The 16,472-nt window shown below is 40.3% G+C and overlaps 1 protein-coding gene across 3 annotated transcripts in view; it reads right to left on the bottom strand.

The window, feature by feature from the left end:
• The window catches only part of LOC100660821 (tRNA (guanine(10)-N2)-methyltransferase homolog), a 98,690-nt gene extending 90,015 nt beyond the window's left edge, over nt 1-8,675 (bottom strand). For 2 of the 3 annotated variants that reach the window (XM_023559090.2, XM_023559065.2), the window contains exons 1-2: nt 8,216-8,673; nt 2,589-2,706 (exon numbers count right to left, since the gene is read on the bottom strand). In XM_023559090.2, the coding sequence (XP_023414858.1) occupies nt 2,589-2,706; nt 8,216-8,416 (319 nt within the window). In that variant the 5' untranslated portion in view covers nt 8,417-8,673. Of the gene's footprint in view, nt 1-2,588; nt 2,707-8,215 lie in introns of all 3 variants that reach the window. The other variant, XR_010322866.1, reaches the window with a different exon arrangement.
• Between the last annotated feature and the right edge of the window lie 7,797 nt (nt 8,676-16,472).

Here is a 16,472-nt window from a genome sequence, read left to right as displayed (position 1 = left end):
TAAATCTATGAGGTCAAGTTGGTTGATTGTAGCAATTAGGTCTTTCGTGTCTCTGTTGAGCTTCTTACCGGAAGTCCTGTCCTTCTCCGAAAGCGGTGTGTTGAAGTCTCCTACTATAATTGTGGAGGTGTCTATCTCACTTTTCAGTTCTGTTAAAGTTTGTTTTATGTATTTTGCAGCCCTGTCATTGGGTGCATAAATATTCAATATGGTTATATCTTCCTGGTCTATTGTCCCTTTAATCATTATGTAGTGTCCTTCTTTATCCTTTGTGGTGGATTTAACTTTAAAGTCTATTTCGTCAGAAATTAATATTGCTACTCCTGCTCTTTTTTGTTTGTTGTTTGCTTGATATATTTTTTTCCATCTTTTGAGTTTTAATTTGTTTGTGTCTCTAAGTCTAAGGTGTGTCTCTTGTAGGCAGCATATAGACAGATCGTGTTTCTTTATCCAGTGTGAGACTCTCTGTCTCTTTATTGGTACATTTAGTCCATTTACATTCAGCGTAATTATAGATAAGTATGAGTTTTTTTTTTTTTTTTATGAGTTTAGTGCTGTCATTTTGATGCCTTTTTGTGTGTTGTTGACAATTTCATTTTTCCACTTACTTTTTTGTGCTGAGACTTTTTCATTGTAAATTGTGTGTTCCTCATTTTCTTAGTAGTTGAATTTATGTTTGCTGAGTTGTTATGTTTTTCTTGGTTTTTATTTTGAGTTATGGAGTTGTTATACCTCTTTGCGGTTACCTTAATATTTACCCCAATTTTCTAAGTAAAAACCTAACTTGTATTGTCCTATACGGCCTTGTTTCCCTCTCCATATGGCAGTTCTATGCCTCCTGTATTTAGTCCCCCTTTTTGATTATTGTGATCTTTTACTTATTGACTTCAATGATTCCCTGTTTTGAGCAATAAATTACAACAATTTTTAAGCTTTTATTATAGAGGTATTCAAATATACACAAAACAGAGAATAATATAATGAAATCCCATATAACCACCATGTTTGCTTCAAAATTATTAACATTTGATTTGCAACGATTTAAAAAAAAAAACTAGTTACATCAACAGCCTCCATTTTCCACAAATCCAACTCTACCTTGAAGATAAATGTTTAAGAATTCCTAAGAAGCCAAAAGATGACCTCTAAGAAATAACTACAAAAAGGAAAACAGGAACTTTTTTTAAGAAAGAAGAAATACTAGAGTGTTTCAATCACTGCCAGTTAAATTTAAATTGGATCCAGTTTTTACAAGCTCAAAAGCTACCCTCAAGTTATGAATCAGATATGTTCTGAAATGTGCTCATAGAACTTTAGATGACTAAGGAGCTTTATAGTACCCAGAAACAACAATTTAAAAACTGGTAATTCAGTAGCCTAAACACTAATAAACTACACATCAACATTTTCCACCAAAGAGGTTTTTTATTCACCTTCAAAAAATCTGGCCCAGTTTATCTATTCTATAGGCTGCCTTGGAATACTGAACAAACTAATCCCAAACTCTGGTGAAAAGGCTACCAAAGTAGATTTGAAGCAAACTTAGAAATGTCTTAGGAAATGATAGCTGACAAGTCACAGAAGGCAAGAAAAGGAAAATATGAGATAATCCTGTAAGAGACAGGATTCAGAATCTCCTTTTTAGAGGCTAAAACTTCATCACTAAAATCCCCTAAATAGGTTTTGGTGCTAATTAACTTCATCAACACAGTTAAGAACCTACAACATGGCCTTAGTACCAGACAATGCCACATCTTACTTGTTCATAATTATTCATAGCACCTTTCAAAGTCACAAAAAGCCATCATTTAAAAAGTAATAATGAAGCATTATCTTTTACAGCTACATATTATTTAAAAATTAAATAACACGGTGTCTTGGATTTGCTTCAGAGTAATCCTGTAGAGGGCTAATATATGAAATAAGATCAGCCATTAGTTAATAAATGTTAAAGTTGGGTGATTAATACATAGGGATTATACTATTTCCTTTATTTTTGTGTACAGTCATCCCTCAGTTATCCACATGGGATTGGTTCCAGAATTCCCCCTCAGATGCCAAAATCCACGGATGCTCAAGTTCCTTTATAAATAGTATAGTATTTGCATATAACCTACTCACATCCTCCTATATACTTTAAATCATCCCTGGATTACCTATAATACCTAATATATTATAAATGCTACATAAATAGTTGTAATATCATATTGTTTAGGAAATACCGATAAAACGAGAGGCAAACAATGCTCAAGCAACGAGTGCTAGAGAGAGAGACTGAGAATCTGTGAAACGGTGGGAAGCTATAGCAGGGTATGCCAACACATCACTTCATTCACATGGATTCAGCGTAGTGCTCAGAACTTTCTTTTTGTTGAATATTTTTTATCCTTGGTTGTTTGAATCCATGGATGCAGAATCTGTGGATATGGAGGGCCGACTGTATATTTGAAATTTTTCATAATAAAAGTTCTAAAAAGTCATAATACTCCTTTTTCATAATTAAAAACCTGGACAGACTTTATCTTCCCTGTTATCACTGATGCCAATTCAAGATGATATACCCACAAAGAATACTGCCGTCATCTTACCCAGTTCTACTTGATCTTTCTTTAGATCTCTGCAGTTTCCAACATGCTTCTTTGGCACCACAAGGTAATGATAAGGTGCTGCGGGTTTGATATCTTTGAAGCAAACTAGGTCTTCGTTCTAAAGGAAAAAACATAGCATTTGTTATTCAATGAGTTTTTTAGAAGAATTTCCTAATGTTGTTCTGGCATGACTTAAGCATCATAAATCCCAGAGTGATATGGGAATGGTACTTATATTACAAGGAGCCCTCGTGGTACAATGGTTAAAGCGCTTGGCTGCTAACTGAAAGGTGGATGGTTCGAACCTACCACCTGCTCTGCCAGAGAAAAGACCTGGTGATCTGCTCCCATAAAGATTATAGCCTAGGAAACCATGGAGCGGTTCTACGCTGTCCTGTATGGTTGCTATGAGTTGGAATTGACTTGATACCACAAAAGAACAACAATTTATGTTGCAACTAAGCACCATTGGGAAACTCAAATATTTCGTGATTATGTATTAAGTCTATAAAGACAAGCTTTAGCTTCCTTCATGAGATCCTCATTTATTCCAAAGAATAAAAACTTTTTATAAAGTCCATTTCACAAAAAACAATTTTGAGTGAAGTTCACCTTCAGCACTATACCTACTACCTTCAGCACTATACCAGACAATATTCTGTTGTGATCCTTAGGGTTTTCATTGGCTAATTTTCAGAAACAGATCACTAGGCCTTTTTCCTAGTCTATCATAGTCTGGAAGCTCTGCTGAAACTTGTCCACCATTGATAACCCTGCTAGTATCTGAAGTACCAGTGGCACGGCTTCCAGCATCGTATTAAAACGCAAGCTCCAAATTATAACAAACTGACAGAAACGTGGTGGGTTTTACATCCTAAATATGTCTTACATTGATCAACTTTTCTTCAGCTCCACTGCCATATTCTTATTTCAGGCTATCATCGGGCTCCAGTACCCTAAAAGATCTCTGTGCCTCCAGACCGGCCCCCCTCCAAATCATTCTCCACAACAGTGTCAGAACAGTCTTTCAAAGAGCAAATCCCTTCATGTCACTCCTCAAGCCCCTCCCATCCCCTCAAACTCTATGTTCCAGTCAGAATGAATTTCTTTTAGTTCTATGGCACAAAGTTCTCTCTGTCTTCTAAACCTCTGCAGGTTGTCTCTACCAGGAATATTCTTCTCCTCACCTGGTTAACGCCTACTTACTTATTCAGGTCTCACTTCCTCTGAAAAGCCTACCCTAATCCCTCAAATCTGGGTCAGGTGCCCCTTCCTCCAGCCTGTAAAACCACCTTGCAAGGAATTGTAATTGGCTGACTCCTCTGTCTGTATTCATTCTCCCTTTAGACTATAAAATCTGGACTGGGACTATCCTTTATCTTGTTCACGAGTGAACCTCCATAACAAAGTACTTAGAAAGAATTCAATTTATTTTTAACAAATTAATTAATGATTACTATCCACAGGGTCACCCACGTGTCTGTCAGTTTGTCTTACTGTGGGGGCTTGTGTGTTGCTGTGATGCTGGAAGCTATGCCACTGGTATTCAGACACCAGCAGGGTCACCCATGGAGGACAGGTTTCAGCTGAACTTCCAGACTAAGACAGACTAGGAAGAAGGACCTGGCAGTATACTTCTGAAAAGCATTAGCCAGTGAAAACCTTATGAATAGCAGCAGAACATTGTCTGATGTAGTGCTGGCAGATGAGCCCCCCAGGTTGGAAGGCACTCAAAAGATGAGTGGGGAAGAGCTGCCTCCTCAAAGTAGAGTCGACCTTAATGACGTGGATGGAGTAAAGCTTTCAGGACCTTCATTTGCTGATGTGGCACAACTCAAAATGAGAAGAAACAGCTACAAACATCCATTAATAATCAGAACCTGGAATGTACGAAGTATGAACCTAGGAAAACTGAAAATCGTCAAAAATGAAATAGAATACATAAATATCAATATCCTAGGCATTAGTGAGCTGAAATGGACTGGTATTGGCCATTATGAATCGGACAATCATAAAGTCTACTATGCTGGGAATGATAACTTGAAGAGGAATAGTGTTGCATTCATCGTCAAAAAGAACGTTTCAAGATCTATCCTGAAGTACAACACTGTCAGTGATAGGATAATATCCACACGCCTACAAGGAAGACCAGTTAATATGACTATTATTCAAATTTACACACCAACCACTAGGGCCAAAGATGAAGAAATAGAAGATTTTTATCAGCTGCTGCAGTCTGAAATTGATCGAACATGAAATCAAGATGCACTGATAATTACTGGCGATAGGAATGTGAAAGTTGGAAACAAAGAAGAAGGATCAGTAGTTGGAAAATATGGCCTTGGTGACAGAAACAATGCCGGAGATCGAGTAATAGAATCTTGCAAGACCAACGACTTCTTCATTACAAATACCTTCCTTCACCAACATAAACAGCGGCTATACACATGGACCTCGCCAGATGGAACACACAGAAATCAAATTGACTACATCTGTGGAAAGAGACGATGGAAAAGCTCAATATCATCAGTCAGAACAAGGCCAGGGGCCGACTGTGGAACAAACCATCAATTGCTCATATGCAAGTTCAAGCTGAAACTGAAGAAAATCAGAGCAAGTCCACAAGAGCCAAAATATGACCTTGAGTATATCCCACCTGAATTTACAGACCATCTCAAGAATAGATTTGATGCATTGAACACTAGCGACCGAAGACCAGACAAGTTGTGGAATGACATCAAGGACATCATCCATGAAGAAAGGAAGAGGTCACTGAAAAGACAGGAAAGAAAGAAAAGACCAAGGTGGATGTCAGAGGAGACTCTGAAACTTGCTCTTGAACATCGAGCAGCTAAAGGAAAATGAAGAATTCATGAAGTAAAAGAACTGAACAGAAGATTTCAAAGGGCCTCTCAAGAAGACAAAGTAAAGTATTATAATGACATGTGCAAAGAGCTGGAGATGGAAAAACAAAAGGGAAGAAAACACTCGGCGTTTCTCAAGCTGAAAGAACTGAAGAAGAAATTCAAGCCTCGAGTTGCAATAGTGAAGGATTCCATGGGGAAAATATTAAACGCCACAGGAAGCATCAAAAGAAGATGGAAGGAATACACAGAGTCATTATACCAAAAAGAATTAGTCAATATTCAACCATTTCAAGAGGTGGCATATGATCAGGAAGCGATGGTACTAAAGGAAGACATCCAAGTACTCTGAAGGCATTGGCGAAAAACAAGGCTCCAGGAATTGATAGAATATCAATTGAGATGTTTCAACAAACAGATGCAGCGCTGGAGGTGCTCACTCGTCTATGCCAAGAAACATGGAAGACAGCTTCCTGGCCAACTGACTGGAAGAGATCCATATTTATGCCTATTCCCCAGAAAGGTGATCCAACCGAATGTGGAAATTATAGGACAATATCATTAATATCACACGCAAGCAAAATTTTGCTGAAGATCATTCAAAAATGGCTGCAGCAGTATAACGACAGGGAACTGCCAGAAATTCAGGCCGGTTTCAGAAGAGGACGTGGAACCAGGGATATCATTACTGATGTCAGATGGATCCTGGCTGAAAGCAGAGATTACCAAAAGGATGTTTACCTGTGTTTTATTGACTATGCAAAGGCATTCGACTGTGTGGATCATAACAAGTTATGGATAACATTACGAACAATGGGAATTCCAGAACACTTAATTGTGCTCCTGAGGAACCTTTACATAAATCAAGAGGCAGTTGTTCGGACAGAACAAGGGGATACTGATTGGTTTAAAGTCAGGAAAGGTGTGCGTCAGGGTTGTATTCTTTCACCATACCTATTTAATCTGTGTGCTGAACAAATAATATGAGAAGCTGGACTATATGAAGAAGAACGGGGCATGAGGATTAGAGGAAGACTCATTAACAATCTGCGTTATGCAGATGACACAACCTTGCTTGCTGGAAGTGAAGAGGACTTGAAGCACTTACTAATGAAGATCAAAGACCACAGCCTTCACTATGGATTGCACCTCAATATAAAGAAAACAAAAATCCTCACAACTGGACCAATGAGCAACATCATGATAAACAGAGAAAAGACTGAAGTTGTCAACGATTTCATTTTACTTGGATCCACAATCAACAGCCATGGAACAGCAGTCAAGAAATCAAAAGACCCATTGCACTAGGCAAATCTGCTGCAAAGGACCTCTTCAAAGTGTCGAAGAGCAAAGATATCACCCTTAAGACTAAGGTGTGCCTGACCCAAGCCATGGTATTTTCAATCACATCATATGCATGTGAAAGCTAGATAATGAATAAGGAAGACCGAAGAAGAGATGACGCCTTTGAATTGTGGTGTTGGCAAAGAATATTGAATATACCATGGATTGCCAAAAGAACGAACAAATCTGTCTTGGAAGAAGTGTGGCCAGAATGCTCCTTAGAGGCAAGGATGGCAAGACTGCATCTTACATACTTTGGACATGTTGTCAGGAGGGATCAGTCCCTGGAGAAGGACATCACGCTTGTCAGAGTACAGGGTCAACGGAAAAGAGAAAGACCCTCAAGGAGGTGGACTGACACAGTGGCTGCAACAATGAGCTCCAGCATAACAACGATTGTAAGGATGGCGCAGGACTGGGCAGTGTTTCGTTGGGTTGTGCAGAGGGTTGCTATGAGTCGGAACTGACTGGAGGGCACGTAACAACAACGACATGCACAGGGTCACTATGAGTCGGAATGGACTCGATGGCAACGGGTAAACATCCAAGGGAACCTCTGGAGCGGAATCAAAAGGTGGTTTCTTTTTAAAGACAAGTAGGCCAGTAGAGCAATGTGTATACAGATACCTGTTTAAAATATCTGGGCAAAGTTTTAGTGCCCTTAAAATTTCTACACATCCCAAGTGGTAACACTTCCATGAACTGCAACCTTTAGTGGAAATCAGAGGCTGTTACTAGTTGGACCTAAGACCCACTCCTCCCAGCCTATTTTCAGACAATCTAATAAAGTTTTTCACAATTACCACTGTTTATTTTCTACTAGTTTTCTCTTAGGCATTGATACTAGAATGTGCAGAAGGGAAAAAAAAAAAACTTTAATAAAAGCAGAAGTCGAAAAATGCTATTTTCCTACAAGCCCTTCAGAGAGTGGCCCAGTTATTTGGCTCTATCGCTACGTTATATCCCCTCCAAACAGCACAAATATCGCTGGAGACACTTCCCGCCCCCTGAGAGAAGCCTGCCTGTCATTAACACTAGGACCCCAGCAGAAAGGAGCATCCAGCTTCTCCTCCCTCCCAGCCACACCGGGGAGCCTTCCCCCCTGCACATCCCCCTCCCACCCCCGAGCTGGCGAGCAGGTTTCCGCACCCCGCCTACACTGCCGAGGACTCCCTCCGCCTGCGCTGGGGGCAAATCGGGACCCTCCTCACCGCGGTCCATACAGGCCAGGCTCTCCCTCGGGAAGCTCTGAGGGGCTGTCAGGACTCCCGCTCCCGTCCACACGGGCGAGGCCTCCCTCAGGGAACTCTGAGGGACGGCCAGGACCCCCGCCCCCGGTCACACTGGCGAGGCCTCCCTAGAGGAGCTCCGAGTGGCGGTCGGAACCCGAACCCACCCCAGCAGCGCAACGCAGCCCACCTCACAAGGCAGAAGTTCGGTGTTCGGTTCCTGCCCCCGCGCAATCCGACAGAACACGCACTTGCTGTCGTAGTCCTCAGGCTCCGGTGACCCCGCAGCGACCTCAGAGGTCTGCGTTGGGGACACTGTCGGTTCTGCACTCGTTGCTGGCTCACGGTTGGAGTCTGGCTCAGTACTGTAGCACTCCTGCTCCTCCGCCATCGCACCCGCTCCCGGCGGCGGAGAGCCGCGGCTTCTCTAGGACCACTGCGCCCCGCGAAGGGTCAACCTCCCACACCTTCCCCGGTTTCACCTCGAGGCGTCGCCCCTCGCGGGGAGCTGGGCTGGGCAAGCAGGTGGACGCATGCGCCGATCTAGGCTGACGCGAGAGGGTGGGCGACGTGGTGATGGGACTCGAAGCCAGCAGCCACTAGGGGGCGCGCAAAGGCGCTGCAAGGAGAAGCCGGCAGCGGTGGTGGGAGTCGTCCCGCCGCCCTGCGCCTTCTTGATAAAAATGCTCGACGTCGACCGTGACGCAGAAACGCGCCGCGCGTGTTAATAACGTCACCGGCAACTCTGGCGCCCAGATTAATCGAAACTGTTGGGTGTTCTGAACTATCTCTTATTTTAAAATATTCCGTAGCCCGTAATATAACCTTCCCCGGTTTATTACACTCTTGTTTTAAAACAGAAATATTTTAGAACTTACTAAAATGAAGGGAATGAACAATTTATAGAACCTTGTTTTCAATATAGGTCATTTTTGGTGCTTTGTGTGTACGCTTTCTGGCACAATAATGTTAGGTGCTTAAGCAAAATGGCCAATTAACGTCTTTTCTGTTTACTTTTTTGTGTTAGTGGCATCACCTAGATCAAAATAGTGGCGTTTCTTGTCTCAAATTTCTCTTACGCAAGTGCCGAGCCCTGTAGTTTATAGTCGGAAATATTCCAGAAATTCACTATCAGTGCATCATGCCTCACCTCTACTAGTGCAATAAACTTCTAGTTAGTTTCCCTTCTTTTGATTCTCCCACCACTCATTTAAAAAACCCTTCAGTAACTCCCTATGCCCGAAGAAAAAATACCGATTTCTTAGCTTGGGATTCCAGGTGAAGTCTATCATCTGATCTCAACTTCATTATAAAATGAAAAAGTTTATAATACTTAGCATTCGCTGAGCACCTAAAATGTGCCATGTATTTCTCTGTCAAAACAGTCACGCAAAGTTGGCTTTATAATCTTCACTATAGAGATAAAGTAGCAAACTCTGAAAGACTTGCCCAGTATCACACAACTAATTATTGATAATGCCAGAATTCAGATAAGTGTTTGTCTAACTCTAGAACCCACCAGACTTTTTAGAGCACAGAACGCACCGGTAAATCTCCTGAACTAGCTCATTATAGTAGTTGTATACTTGGTACTTGTTGATTAAGAAAATATGTAGTGACAAATCCTATTATGAATTCAATAACGGTTTTAGATGAAATTATGTTGTATTAATAGTCACTCTCATTTCTTTAGGAATTTTTTTGGTTAAAATCACGATTTGAAAAAATCACAATTGTGTTGCATGTAGAATGATAGGTCAGAATTTTATCACCTTGCATGAAAACAAGGATATGGTTGTAAATCACTTTACTGTTATCAACAGCAAACATTTATTCAGAGCCAACTTTGAATGTCGTATCTAAAAGATACCTACAGTTGTCCTTGCTTTCCCCTGTACTTACTGATCAGTTTCTCTGCTCCCCTTTGTAACAAAATTCCTCAAAATAGTTGTCCATACTCTTCCCAAACCTTCTCCTCCCATTCTTTCTTACATTGCCTCCGATCAATCTTTTCCTCTCATTATTGCATCCAACTGCTCTTGTCAGAGTCAACAATGACCTTCATGTTTCCTAATCTGATGGTCACTTCTCAGTCCTTATCTTCTCAGTTGATCATTTTCTCCTCCTTGACAAATTTTTCTTCTTTTGGTTTCTAGAACAGTACACTTTCTTAGTTTTCGTTCTACTCAATTGACCATTCCTTCTCAGTTTTCTTTGCTGCTTCCTTTGCTTCTTCCAAACCTGTTATCATCGGAGAGCTTTGATCCTTGGCTATCTTCTCTTTATGGCTACACTTACTCCTGTGGTGATCTCATTCAGCCCATGGCTTTAAACTCCATGTATATTCTGATGACTCACAAATCTAAATCTCTAGTAGAGACCTCTTCCTTGAATCCCAGACAAATATACAACTGCCTACTCAACCACCCCATATAAACGTCTAACAAATGTCATAAACATGCCTGAAATTGAGCTGTTTTGGAGAGAGTTCTTCCAACACCTGCTACCATCTTAATTGAGGGGAACTTTATTCTGCCAGTTGCTTAGGCCAAAAAGATTGAGATCATGCTTTATGTTCAATCCATCAGGAAATTCTTCAAAGCATATCCAAAATCTAATAATATTACTGCTATCACTCTTGGCTGAGCCACAATAACCTCACATTATTCCAGTAACCTCCTAACTGGGCCCCCTTCCAATCTTACCTGTTAATATCTAGATTCAACACAGCAGCTAGACTGATTCTTTTAAAATTAAGTCTGATCGTGTCACTCCTCTGTTCAACATCCTTCATAATTCCGCATCCCACTGAGAGTAAAAGCTAGTTACCTGTAAGGGTCTGTAAGTCCCTACTTCGTATGTCACCTGACTAATCCACAACATTCTGTCACCAGTTGCTACCAATATTTCCATTAATTACTCTGTTCCAGCCACACTGGACTCTTTGCTCTTTCTTGTAGCTCACTTATGTGGGCTCCCACGTTCAGGCCTTTGCACTGGCTGTTTCTTCTTGGAATACTCTCTCCACTACAAGTCACGCAGATTACGTTTTTCTCCAAGTCTTTGCGTAAACATTTCTTTCTCAGTGAAGTCTACTCTGGCCACTCTTAAAACCCACCCCTTACTCTCATCCACCAACACTCTCATCCTCTTTACCCTGCTCTATTTTTTCTACTGCATGCAGTTTATTTCTTGCTCATATTCATGTCAATTGCATGTTGGCTATGGATTTTCAGACTTCATCTCACGACTCAGGCTGAGGAAACAGTCTTTGTCTGGGATGTTGCTGGTCTTACGCCAATTAGGATACAAGTTCTTGATGGGTGGGATAGGGCCTTCTTTACTGTAACATCCAATCTAGTATCTAGTATCTGGCATACATTAGGTGATAGAAAAACATTAATTGTGTGAATTAATGGATGGATAGAATGTACAAATTAGTAAATAAGAGTAAATCCCCATGTTCTTAATGGTACCACTGATGGCATAGCTGCTAGTATTGTCCTTTCAAGCTCAACTTCTCTTTTTTTGGGCTCTCATTTCTCTTCCTGATCCCAAATGAATAATTATCTTTTTATTTGCTGCTTCATATACCACATAAGCAATATCATTTTTCTAGACAGCGTTGTTCCTGGAAAGATGTCATAGACCCCAGAGGCTGCCCTTGGGTAAGAGGCCTAACTCTACTGACAATCAAATTCTTTCTCAAGAGCATCCCAGAGCATCTTCTCTTAGCAGGAGGCTCCTGCCTGGGTGGTATTCTTAGAAGGAGACAATGGACCTGTCTAGTATAAAGGATTGGCTCATAAAAGGAGATGCAACAACTGGCCACCATTGCGGCGTAGGGAATTAGCTCTCTTCTTCACGCCATGCACCCAGAGACAGATTACCCAATAGGCAAGGTAGGTACAGGCTTACTTGTGCTTACTTACTAATCTGTAGTGCACAATTTCACTGCAGACTAGTAATCATGCACTACAGATTAGTAAGCAAGCCTGTGCATATGTTGCTTGTTGTAAAACTGTGCATAACTTGCTTACTGACTAATTTGTCCCTGTGTGTACCCCAAATGAAATTAAGTATTTAAATGTAAAAGTGAAACCAAATAACTAGTATAAAAAAAAACCTGTTGCTGTTGAGTTGATTCTGACTCATAGTAACCGTATAGGAGAGAGTAGAACTGCTCCATAGGGTTTCCAAGGAGAAGCTGGTGGATTTGAACTGCCAACCTTTTGGTTAGCAGCTGTAGCTCTTAACCACTGTGCAGCCAGGGCTCCAAATGACTATTACAGACATTTTAAATGTACATGAACATTTACTTTGTCTTGAGGTGGAGAGATAAGACTTTTACTAAGTGCCCAAAATGGAATCCATAAAACAAGTGACTGATTGAAGTAGAGTTTTTTTTTATCTATCTATAATTTTTTATCATTTTTTTCTATCTATAAATGTCATAAGCCAGATTGAAATACCAATGGCAATTTGGGTAAAAATATTTGCAGCATGAGCATCATAGGCTTAATAATCCTAATATAAGAAGAATTCTTATAGAACAATTAGAAAAATTTGAAGACCCCAGTATAAAAATAAGCAATGATATGAAAACAATCTATTAAAAGAGAAAGTACAGTTAACAAATATTTCTAAAAAAGGTTCAGCCTTACTAGAAATCAAAGACGTTCAAGTTAAAAACAACGAAATAGCATTTTTTACTATCAAATTGGCAAAGATTCCTTTACAAAACAGCATTCAGTTTTGTCAGGGTGCAGGGAAAAAAAAACATTCCAGATGATACAGTGGAATTGTTTTAGGAGTAAGGATGGGTGAAGACCAGCTATGTGACGTCATACAGAGCTTTCTCAGGATTAAAGAGCTGGAAATAAGGGGTGACCTGGGACTCTGGGCCTTTCTGTATAACTGATATGAACAAGGATAAAGTGCATAATAAGAAAATTGAAACAATCAGAAAAGAACTTCCACAGACTCCCTCTAAAATGACTACCCATATACTTGGCCTTCCTGTTACCAAAGATAAACTATACTCATCTCAAAGCTAAATTCTTCTTGTACATTAGATCCGTTCCCTCCTACCCACTCAAGAACACAGCTCCGGAAATTTGCTCGTTATCTCCTACATTGTCAATTTTATTCTCTGTACTGAATCATTACTATTCACCTTTAAAAGTGCTATAATTCCTCCTACCTTTAAAAAAAAAAAAAAAGAAGAAACTTTCTTTTGAGCCAACTTTCCCCACCAGGGCCTGCCCCATTTATTTGTTGCTCTTTGCAGCAAATCTCCTTGAAAAAATATCCCTAGTAAAGTCTCTCCTCTGATTTTCCCCTAAACCCATTTTTCTTTCAAGCTTTCATCCCACCACTTCATCCAGACTGCTCGTCTGGGTGACAACTGACCTCCACAGTGCCAATTTCAATGGCCAATAATTAGTTCTTGTCTTATCTGACCTATTAGCAGCATTTGGCACATTTTTTCACTCCCTCCCTCCTTGATGGGCCTTCTTCATTTGTTTTCCAGGTCACTGGAGTCTCTTGATTATATTCCTCTTTCCTAAACTTATTTTCCATTTTCTTTCTATATTCTCTCTAAACTCTTAGTGTTGGAGTACCCCCGGGCTTAATCCTTGGTCTTCTTCTCTGTCTACATCTACTTCCTTGGTGACCTCATCCAATCATGTAGTTTTAAATATTTATATGCCCATGACTCCCATATTTCTAATTCCCTTCATACATTTCTTCCAAAATCAAAATCCAACTGCCTATTTGATATTTCCACTCGGATGTCCAAATAGACTGAACTACTTATCTCTCCCTATTAAAGACTTCTGATCTTGGCTGATGGCAATGTAATCTTTCCAGCTCTAGATCCTGTCATTCTTCTGCTCAAAACTTCCATTCCCATCAGCAGTGATTAAATGACTTGGCTGATGTCACCCCATTAGTTTGTGACAAAGCTGGGCCGCAAACTCAAGCGATCTGACTAAAGCCTGTGCTCTTACCCAGCACTTTGACACATGCATATATTCAGTAGATTACAAGTATGTCTAGTATGATTCCATGTTTGTTAAACCTACTTATGAACTTGTAAGAAAATGCCTGAAAGCATGTATACCAAACATGTTAGCAGCACAATCTCTAGACAGACAAATTACAGCTTAATGTTTTTCATTCTTTTCATTTATCTGAATATTTTACATTTTAACCATGAAAATATATTACTTTTACATAAGAAAAGCATTCTAACAGATTTTTTAAAATTCAGGATTCTAGATGAATTGCATTTCCTTTAATAATTCCCTGCTTCATAAGTAACCTCAAACCATAAATTTTTGAGTTGTTCAACCCTCATGTCAAGGATACAGGGCATTTTAGGTGGATTTCTGGTAGAGGTGGGCAATTGAGCCTTTATGACAGCATGTCTGATACTGTATGGTGTTTCTTTCCATTTTATAATGAAGATGTGAAAAGTGTGTTGGTGAGTTTGTCCTAATCTGATAAAGTATCATCTCTATAAGAGGCGCTGCCTTTTCCACTTCCTAAATAGAAATTTCCTGAAGATGAGTACAAAGACCTTCCTTGGCTTATATTTAGTATGTAGGAATAACATTGCTATTTCACAAGCCAGTGTCTCAAGAATATCAGATTTTTGTGATGGCCAAAAAGAAAAATGAGCATGAACACGTTTCTCCCTCCTTAAGAAAAACAAGGGAATAGAAAGGAAATACTAAAGGTTAAAGTGACTATTGCCTGGCACTAAACATTGGATGTATATTGGCTTCCGTCTGTTGGAATGCCTGTGAAATGCCTGGGCAAAGGAAGGGGAGGGAGGAGTACTCGTGTGTGGGAAAAGAGAGAAATTTACAGTTTCTGATTATTAACCTGCCTTACTTAGTGCTCTCTTTGAACAAATATTGGCAGATGGCTGTGCCAGCTTTATAAAGGACTTTAAGGGATTTTTTTTTTTTTTAAGGTAAGTCCTGACCTATTGTTCTTAAGTGGAAACTGTGTAAATCTTTAGTTATAGAGAGAATAACAAAAGAAAAAATCTCTTCTTGTGATTACTTCCCCATCCCTGTTATTTCCTTGAGAAATTATTCTGTTTGCCTATGGAGCATAATACAGACCATTAGGCTTTTTTCCATAATGCTTTCTAAGCCATGTCCTCAAACAAATCATTGAAAGTAAATCCTATTCTTTACCAGGAGCAACATATTAGATTGACACATATTGGACTCCTGAAGGTCAGAAGCACTTCCTGTCTTCTCCAAAGCAAAGGAAAACAGCTGCTTTGTAAATCAGCACATCTCCAACACCTTGAAGTTACTGTAAGTTTTCACTTCAAATTCACACCCGTATACCTTCATCATCTCAAAACCAATAAATCTCATCTACCCACTGATCAGTTCCTGGGTGGTGCAAATGGTTAACAGGCTCAGTTGCTAACTGAAAGATTAGATGGAGTCCATCTAGTGGCACCTCAAAAGAAAGGCCTGGCGATCTAATGCTGAAAAATCAGCCATTGAAAACCTTATGGAGCATAGTTCTGCTCTGACCCAAATGGGGCCACCAGGAGTCAGAATCAATTCAATGGCAACTGGTAGTTGTGGTGGACACCACTTGTCCTTGTCCTAATTAGTTTCCCTCAGAGTAAAAATTTCTGTCTTTACTCGTACTGAAATTGTCCTATGCTTCTTTTCCCCAAACTTTTCTTCCACAGGTGACGTCCTTTGAAAGTCTTTCCACTATAAAAACCATAATTTCATTGTAAGCACTCAAACCTCTATTCTCCACCTCCTCACCTGGCTTCCCCCAAGGACATCATTTCCCTTGGGCCTTGACAGGCAAAAGCTGCATGTTCTCCCCACTTCCCAACATGCTGAGAGAGATACGGAAGCCGTATTGGCAGTCTCCTCACTGCTGTCAGTTCCAGGTGATTCCATTCCTACGTACATGCAACTTCCCGCCCTCTACCTCTTTGAGTCTCATGCTATAGCATGAAGCATAATCACCATCGTTTCCCAGCTTCTAGGTCACGCCCTCAGATTCACTGAGAGTTTCAGCACCTGGCTCTCAAATGCTGCCAAACCCATGCCATTATCTCTGGTAACTTCAATGTCCATGATTCACAACTTCTCAAACACCTGGATTCCAATGCCCTTTGCCTCCATTCCTCTTTAACAACCTACACCTGGGCAAAGTCCTAACTAGTAGGTTCACTCAGAACCAGGGCTTTGAACTCGTTCATTCCAGTTTGAACCCGGCTGAGAATTTGCATTTCCACCCCAGATATACGGAACACTGAAACAGAATCTACATTTAACAAGATCCCCAGGTGACTCTTCTCATTCAGTATATCTGAGGTAGAAATGCAAATTCTCAAAAGTGGTTCAAACTGGAATGAACCAGTTCAAAGCCCTGCTCAGAACCTCTGA

Source organism: Loxodonta africana, chromosome 1 (genome assembly GCF_030014295.1).
Source record: "Loxodonta africana isolate mLoxAfr1 chromosome 1, mLoxAfr1.hap2, whole genome shotgun sequence".
In the NCBI taxonomy this organism is placed as follows: Eukaryota; Metazoa; Chordata; class Mammalia; order Proboscidea; family Elephantidae; genus Loxodonta; species Loxodonta africana.
The sequence above is the reverse complement of the archived record's forward strand: the minus strand, read 5'-3'. Positions and strand labels throughout refer to the sequence as shown.